At 41.6% G+C, this 18,972-nt stretch overlaps 1 protein-coding gene across 6 annotated transcripts in view; it reads left to right on the forward strand.

The window, feature by feature from the left end:
* LOC121871605 (glutamate-gated chloride channel-like) overlaps positions 1 to 18,276 on the forward strand; it is a 73,165-nt gene extending 54,889 nt beyond the window's left edge. For 3 of the 6 annotated variants that reach the window (XM_042374016.1, XM_042374015.1, XM_042374019.1), the window contains 4 exons: positions 385 to 597; positions 1,234 to 1,287; positions 5,071 to 5,312; positions 5,508 to 6,911. In XM_042374016.1, coding sequence (XP_042229950.1) covers positions 385 to 597; positions 1,234 to 1,287; positions 5,071 to 5,304 — 501 coding nt within the window. In that variant the 3' untranslated portion in view covers positions 5,305 to 5,312; positions 5,508 to 6,911. Of the gene's footprint in view, positions 1 to 384; positions 598 to 1,233; positions 1,288 to 5,070; positions 5,313 to 5,507; positions 6,912 to 17,689 lie in introns of those variants that run through there. The other 3 variants (XM_042374021.1, XM_042374020.1, XM_042374017.1) reach the window with 2 other exon arrangements.
* The last annotated feature ends 696 nt before the right edge of the window (positions 18,277 to 18,972 follow it).

Genomic DNA, 18,972 nt, shown 5'->3' on the forward strand with positions numbered 1-18,972 from the left:
CTCCCGCCCTGCTCTTCTGCAGCTGTGTGCATGCCTCGCCAATAATATTCCCTTCTCAAGGCACATGCCCCAATTGCCCCACCAGCTACCGAGTGGCCGACTTTCCGAGCCCTGGCTGTCTATGTGGAGTAATGTTTCTCTTGGACGTGTGTGTGTGTGTGTGTGTGTGTGTGTGTGTGTGTGTGTGTATAGCTCTTCTAGTGTTCAGATAACTGTCAATATTAACACAACTATACTGTGGGTATTTCTTCTAAAGAGAATAATTGAACTGAAAGATATTTAGGTGAATCAACAACAGAGCCCGGAGAGGTAGGTGATGGTGGCGGTGGTGTTGTGGCTGGTCACCAGGACTTGACCCTTGTCTCGCCTTCCCCCTCCCTGCAGGCCATCGACGTGTGGACCGGTGTGTGTCTCACCTTCGTCTTCGGGGCGCTGTTGGAGTTCGCGCTCGTCAACTACGCCTCGCGGTCTGATAAACACCGCGAAAAGATGAAGGAGAAACTAGAGGAGCAGAAAAAGCAGTGGGAGGCGGACCACGCTGCTGCTCTGCAAATTGCCATGCAGGAACAGACGGAGGACGGCCACACCTTCGCCATGGTGAGTCGGAGGAGCTGCGTCAAGAGTGGGACTGAACGGTACCGGAACACCTGCTGTAGGGAGACTCATTAGGCGGGTCTTGATGTTTTTATCACCTTTCTTGTGTCTGTAGGAATGATCCTCTTGTTCCCCCTCGTCCTTGACTCAATATTAGGATATGCTCTTTAGATCAGGACAGGTCATGGTGCTACTGTAGGAGGAAGGTAGGGTAGGTCTAGCTAGGCTTAGGCTCTACGTAGGGTTTGAGTGTACAGTGGATATGATGTCATGTGTGTTCCGGCACCATTGAGTCTCTTGTTGTTTTTTAAATATATGTTTGTGTCTGCCTGTTTGTCTGTCTGTCTGTCAGCTTGCGTTTCTCCAAGCTCACATCTTGAGAATGGACTGATAAATCTGTCGAGAATCCCTAAGGAGTTGTGAGATGCAAGTTTACCTTTACAAAGTGTACCGCCCCTCCCCACCCCCCTCCCCCGCACGCCCTCTGATAACTCCTGTATTAGAAACCCTTTGACCACGCCCGTAGATTTAGAGAGCAATAAAAGAGAGAAAGAGAGAGAGGAGAGAGTGGGTAGCAGGGTTAGCGGTGTTCCATGTAGAGTTTATTCTAAAGGGTATTTCAAATCTTGCCCTATCCAGCCGGCCTCACCGCCTCGGCCTCGTCGCTTCATGGATCTACTTATCGCTAAGACGGTAAGTAAGTGTGGACGAGGAGCGGGATGACTTCCCACTGTACTGTACTGAACTGTTCTGTACTGCACTGTACTGTACTGTACTACACTGTACTGTACTACACTGTACTATACTACACTGTACTGTACTGTGCTACACTGTACTGTACTGTTCTGTACTGTACTGTACTGTACTGTACTGTACTGTACTGTACTGTACTGAACTGTTCTGTACTGCACTGTACTGTACTATACTACACTGTACTGTACTGCAGTGTACTGTACTGTACTGTACTACACTGTACTGTACTGCATTGTACTACTTTGTACACTGCTACACTGTACTGTACTCTTTCTTACTGCACTGTACTAAACTGTTCTACTGTACTACACTGCTGTACTACACTGTTACTGTACTGTACTGTACTGTACTGTGTACTACACATGCTGTACTGTGTGCTACACTGTTCTGTACACACTGTACTGTGCTGTGCTACACTGTACTGAACTGTTCTGTACTGTGCTGTACTGTACTGAACTGTTCTGTACTGTACTACACACTGTACTGTGCTGTACTACACTGTACTGTACTACACTGTGCACTGTACTACACTGTACTATGCTGTACTGTACTGTACTGTACTACACTGTACTGTGCTGTACTGTACTACACTGCTGACTGTACTTCACTGTACTGTAGTACACTGTGCTGTGCTGTACTACACTGTACTAACTGTTCTGTACTGTACTGTACTGTACTGAACTGTTCTGTACTGTACTACACTGTACTGTACTACACTGTCATGCTGTACTACACTGTACTGTGCACTATTGCTGTGCTGTACTGTACTGTACTACACTGTACTGTACTGTACTACACTGTACTGTACTACACTGTACTAAACTGTTCTGTACTGTACTGTACTGTACTGTACTACACTGTACTGTTCTATACTGTACTGTACTGTACTACACTGTACTGTACTACACTGTGCCTAAACTGTTCTGTACTGTACTGTACTGTATGTACTACACTGTACTGTACTTTACTGTACTATACTTACTACTACACTGTACTGTACTGTACTGTACTATACTGAACTGTTCATGCTACTGCACTGTACCACTACACTGTACTCGAACTGTTCTGTACTGTACTGTGCACACTACACTGTACTGTACTTTGTTCTGTACTGTACTGTACTAATTTTACTACCATGCTACACTGTACTACACTGTACTACACTGTACTAATTTGTACTGTACTGTACTGTCTGTGCTATACACTGTACTGTACTACACTGTACTGTACTGTACTACACTGTACTGAACTGTTCTGTACTGTACTGTACTGTACTACACTGTACTGTACTATGCTACACTGTACTGTACTGCATTGTACTATGCTGTACTACACTGTACTGTACTGTACTGTAGTACACACTGTATATACTGTACTACACTGTACTGTACTATGCATACTGTACTACACTGTACTGTACTACACTGTACTACACTGTACTATGCTGTACTGTACTGTACTACACTGTACTATACTATTGTACTGTACTGTACTGTACTGCAGTGTAGCTATGCTGTGGTGCAGCTCTTGTACAACAATGATAAACATCTCTTAGTCTCTATTAGCACACTTTCTTTATCTCTCTTAGTTAACATATTTTTATTGGTAAGCGAGAGGAGTAGATGTTGTTTGCTTGTGCCTGGCCTCCTGAAGGTGAAGAGTAGCCTCATCACTAGTTGTAACACGCCAGCCAATAGATTCACCTGTTAGTATATGTTGAGTGTGTGGTGTGAGGTAAGCCGCCTGCCCGGGTTACAGGTAAACAAAGAACTTAATTGACAAACAAATAATTATAAAACAAAGATAATATGTGAACTCAGAGTATAGTTGATGTGAAAATTACCTTCACGTGCCCCACCAAACAACGACACTATGTGGTGGAGAAAGACAGTGAGGGACATACACGTGGTGGGGTTGGGGCGTTGGGTGACACTTATGTTCCTCGCCATCACTCAGTGTGTGTGAGCAATGACGTCATTTGGTGGTACCTTTTATGGGAATGGAAGGAAGGGAAGAAGGAGGATGGGGGAGGGGGAAAGGAAGAAGGGGGATGGGGAGGGGGAAGTCGAGAAAGGGGAAAGATGGGGAGGGAAGGAGGATGGGGGAGGGAGTAGAAAGGGGGAAAGAAAAGAAGGAAATGAAGGAGGATGAGGAAGGGAGAAGCGGAGAAAGAAGGAAACGGGGAGATGAAGGAAGATGGGAAGGAAGAAATAGGATATAGCTGTCAGGTGGAGGTGTATTGACTGGTGTTGTGACAGTCTACACTTTACTCCGCCATCTCCCGTTTTCTATGAAGATTCTTCAACATTCAGTGAGAAAAAATTAGAAAATAGACAACTTGTGGCCTTAACACTATGTACTATACAGAACACAAAACCCAACCCAGCCCAGCCAGCCCACCCTACCCAGCCCAGCCCACCCTACCCAGCCCAGCCACTCTGCCCAGCCCAGCCGGCCCAGCCACCCAGCCCACCCCTACCCAGCCCAGCCCACCCTACCCAGCCAGTCCACCCCTACCAACTATTACCTCTTGTTATTTTCTCTTATTGATCCTCTCTTATTATTGGTATTACCTCTTATTATTATTATTATTATTACCCTCTTATTATTATTATTATTATTATTATTACCTCCTATTGATACCCTATTATTGGTATTATATTATTACCCTCTTATTATTACCCTCTTATTATTATTATTATTATTATTATTATTATTACCTTTATTACTATTATTGATTACCCTCTTATTGTCACTCTTATTACCCTCTTATTATTATTGATACCCTCTTGTTGATACCTACTTATTATTATTATTATTATTACCATTTATACCTATTGCCCCTCTGAGCCCAGCATTGATACCTACTTATTATTACCCTACCCAGCCCACCTACCCAGCCCACCCTACCCAGCCCACCCTACCCTATCCTACCCTACGAATCTAACCTAACCTTTAAATAGCCCAAAATCTTAACCTAACCAAATAATATGGATGTAATGTACAGAAAAATCGTGAGCTCAGATCTGGATAAAGAAGCGGTGTTGACTTTTGTAATTCTTGTATTAATGTTTCACTGTTTATTAAGTTTTCGTGTTTTTTCAAGAACCTAAACTGCTTGGCAATTTTCTTAATCGTTAAATTGATGTTTAACTGATGTTTTATTTTCGCTGTGTTTATGTTGGTATGTAGTTATGGATAATGTTTAAACAAGGAAAACAATATTATGATTTTGTTTTTGTAGTTTGTGTTGTGATTGGTGGTTGTGTTGTAGGTGTGTTGTGATTGGTGGTTGTGTATTGTAGTTGTGTTTGTGTTGAAGGTGATGTTAGTATTTTATTTGTGTGTTTATTATTAGTTTTGAGTAGTGTTATAGTGATTAATATATGGTAGATTAAGTATTTTTATAGGTTAATTTATCACACACACACACACACACACACACACACACACACACACACAGAATCAGTCCATATCACAACAGAGACACAAAAGACTATAGTATTGCTTGACACCTGATCAGACACCTCTATACACTAATTATTGTAAATCACCTTCGTTGTCGTTCAATTTAAAAACACCTCCTTAACAATCATGATCAAATCCAAATCTATTGATAATTTTGTAATTTATTTTTGGAAAATATTTCGCGACGTAGTTACTGATTATTTATGACTGGTTTGGATATTCATGCTTCTCTCCCGGGTGTATTAACTCCTATAGAGGCCGCTGGTGTCGCGAAATGGAGGCATGGGGGCAGAGAACGTCACCTGCGAGATACACCTCCAGGCGCCGCGTCAGAACTGCTGCAGGACGTGGCTCTCTAAGTTCCCTACACGTAGTAAGCGGATCGACGTTATCTCCCGCATCACCTTCCCCCTCGTCTTCGCCTTCTTCAATATGATCTACTGGAGCACCTATCTCTTCACCGAGGAGGATGACGACAACGGCAAATAAACGAAAGGGTAAGTGTTGTGAACGAGTGGGCGTGTGAGTCAGTGAGCGTGTGTGTTTATATAAGTATGTGACTGTATTTACATCACTTTCTCCAATATGTTTGTACATATATAACGTATGTGTATTGTCCAAAACATACACAGACACCAATACACCTTACAACATTCTTCCAAACTAATGTAAGCATCTTCTCTCCCACACAGGTAAATAAAACAAAATAACTGCACATCTTGAATTACGTGAACCATTAGCGTGTCTCTCTGACTCGAACTCTGCCCCAGGATCTAGAGGACTACCTGAGGGTTATAGATCCTGAAGACTTAGAGAAGTGACGCATTGGACCCCAAGGACAGTTTACGAGAGACATAAGTGTTAGTTAGGAGTAGCAGAACACGACAATCAATAATAATGTTGATAGTTCTGGACCTTGGTGGAAAGGTAGTTGTAAAAAAAGTTGTAAAAGTTGTAAAAAACTTCTTGGAAAACTGGAATATAAATAAGTGGAAATTTGAAAGACTGGAATTATAGGCTAGATTGGAACTATGCTTGACTGGAAACAACAATCACAAAAATTCTCTTTGATTGGAAACTGTAATCACTGAAACTAATCCTGATTGGAAGAAAAAAGTTTTGATGATTGAAACTAATTGTTGACATAAACTTAACATTAATTCTGATAGAGCCATAACTGGTTAAAAAAGAAGACTAGGATTTTCTGAAGTTATGGACGACGTACAGGATACAAAGGCAGTTTAATGACCAGAAACTAAGACACCAAGGAACCAATGATGTTTGAAACCATACATTGGTAATGGTTTGGGGGGTTGGGTTAGTGCCAAGAGAGAGAGAGTATAGGGATCTGCTTCAAAGGTTTCACTGATCTTTTTTATCCAGAATGAATGAAAAGGAAAGAAAATAGAAAGGCATCTCGTTCATTGCTCAACAAAAAGTAACTTCGTCTGGTCCTGTTCCTCTTCCTTCATGATATAACAGAAAACGGGAGAACACAAAGACTTACTGAACGAAAATATTTGGGACAATTTTAAATACAAAAATAATGAATGTGTAGTGGCAGAAATATAAACAATGAAGGCTTACCAGGAAATAATGAACGTGTTTATGAAGAAAAAAAAAGGCTTTGTAGTTTGTTAACCATACGAGAAAGACACACTGTGCATACATACATACATTCACTTTAAGTATATCTCATGATGATGGCAATACTCAATATATTCACTGTGATATATACAAACAAACTTAGCAGTGGGATTCGTGCGAGCTTCAGATGATAATGAAATAGATTAGTTATGTTAAATAAAAATGTATATTGACTTTGTATGTTAAGGTGTAACCAGAATGTGTTTTTTTTTTTGCTTTTGTTAATGTTCTATATAATAGGTCATTAACCCCCCCCTCTCCCAAATAGTCTCAAATCACCTTCCCTCCTTAACTGGCTTATTAGTAGACCTCCCTGCAACCTACCTCAGTCCTATATAATATTTTCATTGACCCACAAACATAACAAAAACTTTCCAAAACACCAACAAAAACAAAAGAACCTTGTTGTTTTACGTATTATTTTGGTACTAAAACAAAAACAAAACCAATAACAGATGTACACGGATATAACGGCACCCAAGCCAATGGTCTAGAATTTCTATACATTATGAAGTAGTTATAGACAATAGTGTTGTAAAATAAACTAGGCATTAATACGCTCAATGGATCTTTATAGTATAGTGTACAGAACATACACAGACTATGTGTCCGCTTGCTTGTGACCGTTTAATTGTATTTGCTTTCATTAGTCTGTCTGTCTGTCTGTCTGTCTGTCTGTATGATTATTATTCCATAGTTTAACAGTGTTGACGGTAATCACGGGTTCTTTCCTCATTTTCACTTCCATGTCTGTCTGTCTATCTGCCTGTCTATTTATCTGTCTATCATTCTCTCTCAATATGTCTGTCTATCTGTCTATCATTCTCTCTCAATATGTCTGTCTATCTAGCTATCTGTCTATAATTCTGTTTTTCTCATGTCTCTGTGTATTAAGCTATCTGTCTCTCTTCTCACTCTGTCTCTCACTGTCTCTTTTTCAGTTCTGTCTAACATGTGGAGGTAGAAAGGTCCTTTTAAACTTTACTGTATTATATTGTTAAGGTTTATTACTAAGATTTTAATACGACTTTGTGATGTAAGTTAAGATGATGGTGACGATGATGGTGGTGATGGTGGTGGTGGTGGTGGTGGTGGAGGTAATGGATGGGGTGGTGATAGTAGTGGTGATGGTGATGGTAGTGGTGGTGATGTGAGTGGTTGTTGATGGTAGTGGTGGTGTGATAGTGGTGGTGGTGGATGGTGATGGTGATGGTAGTGGTGGTGATGGTGATGGTGAGTGGTGGTGATGGTAGTGGTGGTGATGGTAGTGGTGGTGATGGATGGTGATGGTGATGGTAGTGGTGGTGATGGCTGGGGTGGTAATGGTGATGATGATGATGATGGTGAACAAAATAACGAATTCGGATGCTGCTGATGAAAATGATGAAACAATGACAATGATTGTGAATATGAAACAAATTATGACGTTGATAATGGTGAGGATAATGATGATGGTTATGATAATGATGATGTCAAAACAGATAAAATGATGATAATGTGATAATTATTGAGTTACTGTGATATGAAAGACGACCATAGAGTAGATAATTATCACTATCATCTGTTATTTGGTGATGATAGTGAGGCTAGATGGTGATGATAGTGAGGCTAGATGGTGATGATAGTGAGGCTAGATGGTGATGATAGTGAGGCTAGATGGTGATGATAGTGAAGCTAGATGGTGATGATAGTGAGGCTAGATGGTGATGATAGTGATTCACATAGTATTCAGTAGTATTGTGAACGTACGTCAAGATAATGATATAATACGTGACACAACGAAGCCAAGCAAAACTGGTCTTTAACAGTAGGGGTCTTCAAGGCTCTTCCACCTGTACAGTTCAAAAGGTAAAGGTGAACAAGTATTGAACACGGTAAGAAACACCGAGAGATGATACACGTAAACAACTGACAGAACTTTGTGTGTAAACAGTTTTTTCAAGTCATGTAAACATCAAGAAGCCATAAATTCATCAGCTCACCAAAAGGAAAAGTAAACAAACAAATAAACAAATAACCAAACAAACAAACAAATAACCAAACAAACAAACAAATAACCAAGCAAAAACAATACATTCATCATGGGATAAATTATTAGTAATATTCTTGTAAATTGTGACCGACTTTACAAGGAAAGTTCACCATATTAATGTTTAAACTCAGTAATATTGAGCAAATAAAATATATCAGTGGGGTACAGCTGAAAGAGTTGGGACTCCAGTGACGGGATAAGCAGCTCCAGGGTGTTCCAGGGACTCCAGTGACGGGATGAGCAGCTCCAGGGTGTTCCAGGGACTCCAGTGACGGGATGAGCAGCTCCAGGGTGTTCCAGGGACTCCAGTGACGGGATGAGCAGCTCCAGGGTGTTCCAGGGACTCCAGTGACGGGATGAGCAGCTCCAGGGTGTTCCAGGGACTCCAGTGACGGGATGAGCAGCTCCAGGGTGTTCCAGGGACTCCAGTGACGGGATGAGCAGCTCCAGGGTGTTCCAGGGACTCCAGTGACGGGATGAGCAGCTCCAGGGTGTTCCAGGGACTCCAGTGACGGGATGAGCAGCTCCAGGGTGTTCCAGGCTAAAGGTCCAGTAGCTGAGAGAATTTCAGTACTGAGAGACACATGTGTTCCAGAAGTGAGGCTCTAACGCTGAGAGAAGATGTTCCAGGAGGTGAGAAAAGGTTCTAGGAGTTGAGAGAAGTTCCAGGAGCTGAGAGAAAAAGTCCCAGTAGCTGAGAGAAGAAGTTCCAGGAGCTGAGAGAAGAAGTCCCAGTAGCTGAGAGAAGAAGTTCCAGGAGCTGAGAGAAGAAGTCCCAGTAGCTGAGAGAAGAAGTTCCAGGAGCTGAGAGAAGAAGTCCCAGTAGCTGAGAAAAGAAGTTCCAGGACGTGAGAAAAGAAGTTCCAGGACGTGATAGAGGAACCATTTCCAGTGCTGGGGGAAGTTCCGAATCTGGATTCAAGAGAAGAAGAGACATGAAATTCCAGCACTGGCAGAAGAAGTTCCATCACTGGATGTTTAGGTTCCAGTACTGGAAAAGCTAACCTTCCAACGCCCATCATAATATTTCTATCTCTCTCTAATCTAGTTCAATAAGTATTTTATCCTCTCTTCAGAGTTGCTTGCCACGTTGTCTCTCTCTCTCTCTCTCTCTCTCTCTCTCTCTCTCTCTCTGAGTCTCTCTCTCACTCTCTTTCTCTGACTCTCTCTCTGACTCTCTTTCTCCGACTCTCTCTCTCACTCTCTCATGTATAGCCACAAGGACCTTCATACCAAGAGGATAGTCTCTGTAGTCCCCGGCCTTAACCATGATCTCTCGCCTTTAACCACTGATTATTACCTTTTATCCGAAGTCTGGATCATCCGACCTTTAAATCATCTGCCTTCTTCCTTCTCTTCAGACACTTCCTTAACCCTCATATTCTGCCCTCCTCTCCTCTTCATCCGTCCCCTCTTCTCTTTGTCTGCCCCCCTCTCCATCACCAACCTCTCCTGTCTCCTCCCCACCTCACCATACCTCTCCCCCTCCTCCCCTCCTCACCATACCTCCGCTCCTCCCCTCCTCACCATACCTCTCCCCGCTCCTCCCCTCCTCACCATACCTCTCCCGCTCCTCCCTCCTCCTGCCCTCTCCTGTCTCCTCCTCCTCACCATACCTCTCACTCCTCCCCTCCTCACCATACCACCCCCCCATCTCTGTGGGGAGCATCAACATGGCTTCCATCAGAGGTCCTCACTATCACCCAATTGCCCTCACTATGTCTGTCCTCACCGAAATCTCTCACCGTTGGCCAATTTTCTTTCACTCCTTCCCTCTCTCCTCCTCCCTCTCTCACTCCCTCCTCGCCCCTCATGTTGTAATTGGTGGGGGGGTGTCCATAGGTCCCCCTAGTCTCATCACGCCCCTTCAGTCCTAATAGGCCCCTCCAAGTCTAGATAGTTCTTCAGTCTCTTTGGCCCCACTTTTAACAGGCCCGTGTCAATGGATCCCAATTTAAGTTTGCCGTAACGGGTCCCAATCCTCGTAGGTTAGGTTAGGTTGGCCCATCATGATCCCATTTGAGTTGGGGTCTAGCAGGATATGAACCTCTCAGCACCATATGGTACTGGGGCCCACCTGACCCCCTGGCCTCTCTCCCTCTCCACTTCTCACTGTAGTGTCTCCTCCACCCCCTGGCCTCTCTCCCTCTCTCACTTCTCACTGTAGTGTCTCCTCTCCCCACCCCCTGGCCCCTCTCCCTCTCACTTCTCACTGTAGTGTCTCCCTCTCCCTCTCACTGTAGTGTCTCACTCTCACCCCCTGGCCCCTCTCCTCTCACTGTAGTGTCTCCTCCCCACCCCTGGCCCCTCTCCCTCTCACTGTAGTGTCTCACTCTCACCCCCCTGGCCCCTCTCCCTCTCACTTCTCACTGTCTCACTCTCCGTGTTGGAGTCGCTAATAGCAGGTCCTTTGCACAAACTGTGAATTCAAGTCACTGTAATGTACGGTAGATGTTTGAACTATTTCAAGGTTATGTAACTCTTGTCATTCATATGTCTATGTATTTCATTTTAGTCCATATAACAGGCGGACTTGAACATATAATCAACGACCTCCCAAAGGACTCGGACCCCAGGGTTCGAGTCCTGGTTGGTGTAGTCGTTGATTATATGTATATGTATATGTATATGTATATAATGTTAATATGCATATGTATATAAAGAGATCTAAAGACAGAGACATGTATATACAAGAAAACACACACACACACGCACACACACACACAAGGGGCGGGACAGCCTACATGGTTCAGTAACAACATAATACAGGCAGACGACATTATGTGTTCCTATGAGGTTATGTTGCCGTTATGTTGGGTTCTCCGTCCTGACTCGCCCGTCGTCATGACAACAGCATCAAAGACGAAAAAACAAATCACAAATTTCCTTTTTTTTAATGAATGAATCGAGTTGTTATTCATTTATTTACATACCAAGATGAATGAAAATGAAGATAGGTTTTTGATAGAATGTAAAAAATATCATATTTATTTATCTACACATCCAGATGAATAGAAATGTATAAACACTTCGAAAATAAGAAAAATAGTTCACATTCATTCATTTACTTGATAAAACTAATGAAAATTGTCAAAGATTTTTTTTATAGAATGTAAAAGTTATACATAAATTTAGTTAAGACATCGATAAGAATAAAAGTGAATAAGGAGTTTCAAGAGAATGAATTAAGCTCATGTATATTTTATTTTACACTTACGATTTTTTTCTTTACATATGGTTAGATGGAGCGATGTTTCTTATGTAAATTTAGAGCAATTCTCTCTCTCTCTCTCTCTTCTCCTCTGCCTTCACTCTTCTTCTGTTTCAATTTGGCAGCAATGTGTAGTGTTAACTGGCTAGATAACACACACACACACACACACACACACACACACACACACACACACACACACACACACACACACACACACATATATCGTGCCAACTTTAAACTACTCAAGTGATAATTCCTTAAGGACTGAATCGAATTGATTTTCATATATATCAAGATCTGTGTATGTCTGTCTGTCTGTCTGTCTGTCAGCTCACTAAACCAAGTCGTAAAGGATGAAGGTTTATGGTTGACAGTTGTTCTGAGATGAAGACAATCAACATACTTGTTACTGTCAGCTGCCGACGTCATAGTAATGCTCACGTCTAGTGTGTCTCTGTCAGGTGTTATGTGTTATGTCTGCGGTGTTAGATTATTTCCTTCTATCTTCAACGCCTCGTCTGATGTGTGACGTAACCAGCTTGTCCCTCCCACTATCCTACTCTGACGTCATAAAACAGAAAAGAAAACATCACAGATATGCCCCGCCCATCATCCAGCTATGACGTCGTAAAGTATTCTCTTAGGTGCCAACAGATTGGCCCTCCTACTTTACGACGTCACAGATATACCCCACCCATCATCTGACTATGGCGTCATAAGGTAGCTTTAGGTGCCAGCAAAATGGTCAACCGAATTTATGACGTCACAGACATGTCTTTCCACCACCCTACTATGACGTCATACAGCAGTCTTTTAGGCGCCGGCAGATTGGCTCATCTACTTATGACGTCACAGGTTTGCCCCGCCCACATGTCTGAGGTTGAAAGCTTCCCTGAACATAATGATTAGTGTAAACATGTGAGGTTTATATATTTAAGTTATTTATAATATAATACTATAGGCTGCCAACCCTGATGACGCTTGTACATTACCCCACTTTAATGTTGACTTATGGTCAATATTCTGGTCGAAAGAATATTAAAGTGGGTTACCAGCCAGACGGCTCATTAGGGGCAGGGTGGATACAGCACAGTGCATTATGGGCCTTGGTTCAGTACACAAGGAGCCACTGCAGACCACTCTCACTTTCCCAATTGTAAAGTTAGGCACCCGTTTACAGCTGGGTGAACTGAGGGTGTCCTGGGCGCGAACCAGCCTTAAGTAAAAGCAGGCGAGTGCTGTATCCACTCTGCCAACCCCATTTCCTGGGCTTATAATATAGTAAACTGTGAAGATTTTTGTTATTGTGGGTATGAGTTTTGTATATACAAAATATATATATATAAATACAAGGAGAGGAGATAACTAACCCACACTTTGGTGTAATGAACACCAAAGGCCTTAGAGAGAGAGAGAGAATATTGCCCCGAACACCACGAGTTAACTAAGACGAGTCAGAGCCGAGTGGGTCTCTTGTCACTCACACCACTAAGCTGACCTTGGTCCTTACAGCTCACACTATGCCCGTTCACAGCTCACACTATACCCGTTCACTATAACAACAGGATAACGTGAGGCTTTAGGTCAAATATTAAACGATGCAACTTTAATCAAATCAATAAATCTCTAAGTCAATTTACCAGTGATTTAAAACAATAACAACAACAAGTCAGGTAAACCACATCAAAGGCTTTAAAAAATAAATAACTTTATACACGTTGTCTCTAGGTACTGTAAACAGATTCAGTCATCTATATTTTTTCTTTTGTTTTGTTATGGAGTTTATTGTCGTCAGCTGATCTACTACACGGAGACTCTTAGAAGATGTTGGAGGTATGAGGTAAGTTAATGGTTTTATATGGTGCAAGAGAAGGTTAGGTTAGGTTAGGTTGTCTGGATCATACGTCCGGCAGCGCATATAAAGAAACGAGAATATTAAAAAAAAAATCTCCCGCACACATATATATACAGCCAGTCAGTCAAGTCAGTAAGTCAAGAAGATACGTATTGAGCTCACAGAAACACAATGGAAAAAAAAATCTATTTGTCAGTTGTGTGAAGCAAGACAATGTTATACTGGATATTTGCATAATTGAAGGGCAAGAGATACTGACCTTTATGGTATATACACATAAGGTTGATAATCTTTTTATATTACAATTTGTGTTATATCTTGTATAACATTATGTTGACCGAGGGTACAGGACATTTACGAAACAGAGGCGAAATTTATACCACTTGGGTGATAGTGGCAATATAGTGCTATGATATATGATACCTAAGGAGGATTTTAAGCTCTGTGTTCTACTGCTACAAGGGTCATAGTCCTACTACAGCTAGTGACTTTTATAACTAGCAGTTTCATGTATAAATTTACTATTGAATAAAGACACTAGTTATACGCTAGTCTTACTCTGCCCATGATGGTGATGGTGATGATGGTGATGATGGTGATGATCATAATATTAGCACTAGAACCATTCAATAATAATAATAATAATAATAACTCTACCATAATTCAGTATATGGGTCATGGTAGCGGTAGGTTCAGGAAAACACCATAAAAACTTAATCACCTCCTGGAAATAATAGAAAGAAAGGAAAATACCGAGAATATATATATATATATATATATATATATGTATGATGTGTGTGTGTGTGTGTGTGTGTGTGTGTGAGTATATTCTGACTAATTTACTTTATGTACACAAATGAGTATATACGCATGTGTGTGTATATGCTACGTGGCTTATTTAGTATATATTCCTGTTCTTGTAAATGTGTATATACCTGCGTTTGTAATGTGTAAATATATCCAGACTTCTTCTTTCGTTTACTAAAATGATTTCTCAGTATACAACTCGAGCGCAAGAATAGTATGACCATTCTCCTTGTATTCTCTCTCTTCTTTTGAATTCATTTTATTCAGTGTTGCAGCCCGAGAATGCACTGTTGCAGCCCTCACTAAACTGCTGCAGCTGGGAATATCAAGCAGATGGCGCAGCAGTGTTTATATAGACTCTCCTACTGGTTCTGCTTCCCCGCCCCGGAGTACGAAAGCCTTAAGTAAACAGACGGCAGATTTAACGTACCAACCCTGGGACTTTTATAGCTCACGGTTCTTGTTCTTTTAATCTGTATTCGGTTTAAGAACGTTTACCTATTAACTAGAACATAGTGGCTTGGTGTGTTTTTTGTTTTTTTGTCTTTGTTGCTGTTAAAAACTTACGGCTTCATTATAGACCTTGTTCGTGTACCAAGTCGTTAAGTAAACAAACGACATTTGCCAAGAGTCTGCCTCGAATATTTTGTTTTTCGGTTTTCATTTTGTTTTTGCTTTTGGTCGTTATCTAAAATTTTGTCTTTCTGGAATTTAATAAAAAGAAATTGTGTATACATATAAAAGTTAACTGCCTCGCTTTACAACATCTCTTACTTTTATTTTTGTTTCAAGAGATAAATTCCTGAACTATCCTATACCTTCTCGCCAAAAGTGCCTCCCGCCCACTCCTGTATGTAAACAAAATGAAGTCAGCCACTATCGTATCTTCCCACCAAAAATGCCTAACCGCCCACTTCTTACATAAACATTGCTTGAAAATACCGGCAAGTTCTTCATTTTCAACCTTATACTTAAAAAAGACACATACAATATTTCCATACAATATCATGAGTAAATATTAAATTAATAATTCAATGCAAATAAAAACACAAACAAAAACACACAAAACATAAACAAAAACTAAACAAAAATATGAGTAAAAACTAAACAAAAACTAAACAAAAACTAAACAAAAACTAAACAACTCTTATTAAAAATATTCAACAAAGTTCAGTATTATTTCCAGGTAGAGACCATGAATCTATTATCGTGAGTCTTAAGGTAATACTGTACACTTGTTAAATAATGTTACCGAATTACCTACCGAGTCATTTGAGTCACTCGAGAAACGCGAAGGTTTTAGAGTATTTTAAGGAGAAAGGGGAGTTGTGAGGGGAAGGGAGGTAGAAAGAGAGGAAATATTAAGAGGGAGGCAGTGAGAGAGGAAGCAAGAAAAGTGGGTGTGAGAGAGGCTATGGATATCCTCATTATTCCGTTATTCCGCTAAACAAGTGTGTCCGGTAAATTATTCCGGAAAAAAAAGTGTCCGGTAAGTTGTTCCATTACACAGGTGTGTTTACCAGGTAGTTGGTGGGCTAGTGATCCCCCCCCCCCACCTCACCACCCCTCACCTCGCTCTCTCCCACCTCACTCCTCCCCCACCTCGCACCCTCACTCCTCTCCCCCCTTCACTCTTCTCCCCCCACCTCACCCTCTTCACTCTTCTCCCCCCACCTCTCTCCCTCACTCCTCTCCCTCTACCTCACCCCTCCTACCTCGCTCTCCCTCACCCCTCACTCCTCCCTCCCTCACCTCTCCCCCTCACCCCTCACTTCCTCTCTCCCTCCACCTCCCCTCCTCACCCCTCCCCTCACTCCCTCCCCCTCACCCCTCCCCTCTCCCCTCTCTCCCCCAGACCAGGTAGCAACATAGAACACACGTCTCGTTTCAACACAGATGTTTTTAATCTTTCTTGACTCCTCGACGACGTTACTGACCAATACAGTACAGGAGGAGAACAACAATAAGACCCACTTAAAAAATATTGGTAAATAAAATATAACTTGACTATTACCTTAATGATGATCAGTGTTGTGGATCCGTAAGTAATCCAGGAAATATTTTTGTTATTTCTTTTTTCAATTTTAATTTTCATTCTTCATATTTTGGAACAATGTAAGTGTAACAACAAGACCGTGGAGACTACGGGACTAAAAATAAATCCCACTCTAAGATAAGACTTTCTATTAACGTTTTAAAGTCACTTTGTTATAAGGTTGAAATTCATCTAACTTTGGTTAACTACTCGAGCAGGTGGCCAGCATGGGACTGTCATCCATAAGACGTGTTAACATAGAGCTTAAAATTACGAGGGGTAATTGAGATTTTGTAGAAGGTAAGAGACAAAGGATTTTTGTCCTTGCGTACCTCTGATTTAAGGGTTGAAGTTATGGTATTCCGTCTCGTTGTTGAAGTAGGTAATTGGCAGAGGATTGTATGCTTAAAGACAAAATACCATAAGGATCAAAGTTACTAACACATCACATCACTGTAGAGGCAGATGGTGGTAAGGAAATATCATCCTTCAGTTATCGCGACATAAAGATCAAAGTTACGACGTTTAGTTCCCAGTTGTCGAGGCAGTTAAAATGACGGGAGAATCGTCTTTATGTCGTTCTAACTTAAGGGTCAGGTTCTCGAGGCGTCTTCAAGATGGCGGCCATAAACTTGACCAAATGATCTCGGTAAAAGTGCCGCTTGGTGAAGATGAGTTAATTATACCAATGACTATCTCCCTCTCTCTTTCTCTATCTCTGTATTTCTCTCTCTCTCTCTGTTTCTTTCTGTCTCTCTATTTCCTTCTATATATCTCTATCTTCCTGTCTCTTTTCTGCTCTCTGTGTATCTGTTGTTCTCTTGTCCCTCTGTGTTTACTCCCCTTCTCTCTCTCTAGTTTATTTGTTTACTGTGTCTCTTGAATTGTCTGTTTGTCGGTGATTTATAATAATAATAATAATAAACAAGACGAAAACACCACAATTTACCCGGGAAAAAAAAATATCATATGAGACGACCAAAACAGAAACATACCCTAAGCCGTATGTGATCCAGGACGGGAGGACGTGAGTGACTGGCAGATGGTAACGAGGCCAGACACAGAAGGTAAACACGTCAGTCTTGTTGTCTCTGAATGGGAGAGCATAATGCAGGCAGGAATATTTACCCCTGGAGCCGCCCCACCCCCCAAAAAAAAATAACTTTTCTTTTCTTGTGTTTTTCTCTTGTCGTTTGAGTGTAAGTTTGTTTCACAGGCTAGGAGTGCAGGAGTCATTAGTAAATAATATGATAAAAAAAAATTTAACTCAGTTTTTTCTCCCAGGAGGATCACCATCACGACGAAGACTGGCTAGAGGATCTCAACGCCAGCACGAGCAATCTACAGATTCTGGCGTTCATCTTCATCCCAATACTGATAGGCGTATGGAACCTACGCCAGACTAAGAATTAAAAACAACGCCAGCATAAGCAATCAACAGCGTCTGGCGTACATCTCCATCCCAACAGTGACAGATGTATGTAACTTATGCCAGAACTAGTTATTAAAAACATCACCAGCACGAGCAATCAACAGCGTCTGGCGTTCATCTCCATCCCAACAGTGACGCAGATCTCAAAGTGATGACAGATTTATTCTCGTTGCCTCGTGGCATCAGCGGTACAGTACGAGGGTGGGAGGCCCCCCTTTAAGGCGACCTGAACTAAAGGCTGTGGAGTCAGTGTTAGTGAGTTTATTAAGTTAACAGGGTACAGTGACTCTGCTTATTATAAAGATGTTATACCTGTACTGTTTAGGTATATTGTTTGTATACCTGTATTGTCTGTTTACATTGAATACCTGGAGTGTCTATAAACAGGTTGAGTCAATGAAAAACATATGACTATTTTGCTGAATAAATATTTATATCGCTCGATTTATCCATCCAGCCCTGGGAGCTTTAGTCTTCGTTTGTCCTCAAGAACACGAAGAGTAAACCTTTAAAACTTATGAGAATGAAACTTATATTATATTAAGAACATAAACCAAGTATAGTGAAAAATATAAACCACGTTTGAACACATACACATACACACACACACACACACTCTCTCTCTCTCTCTCTCTCTCTCTCTGTTTCTCTCTCTCTCTCTCTCTGTTTCTCTTTCTCCCTCTCTCTTTTCATCCCTATTTTTCTTTCTCCCACGCTTTCTCTTTTTCGAACTCTTTCTCTTATTCTTTTCCCCTCACCTTTTCCTACTCCCTCCACCCTCTCTGCCTCTACCATCCACTATACTCTACTCTACCCAATATCTCCTCCCCTATCCTTCCATCTCCTCCCCTATCCATCCATCTCGTCCCCTATCCATCCATCTCGTCACCTATCCATCCATCTCCTCCCCTATCCATCCATCTCCGCCTCTCCCCTACACCTCAGCCCAAAAATTATAATATTGGCCCAGCAGCCGTCCCATCAACACCATCCCTCCACACTTACCCGCTGATGTATGTATCGTTCACCTGAGGGAGAGAGAGAGAGAGAGAGAGAGAGAGAGAGAGAGAGAGAGAGAGAGAAAAAATATAATGAAACAATAATAATAATAGACTTTAATAACAAATACAACAAC

Source organism: Homarus americanus, unplaced genomic scaffold (genome assembly GCF_018991925.1).
Source record: "Homarus americanus isolate GMGI-L3 unplaced genomic scaffold, GMGI_Hamer_2.0 scaffold59436, whole genome shotgun sequence".
NCBI classification, from domain to species: Eukaryota; Metazoa; Arthropoda; class Malacostraca; order Decapoda; family Nephropidae; genus Homarus; species Homarus americanus.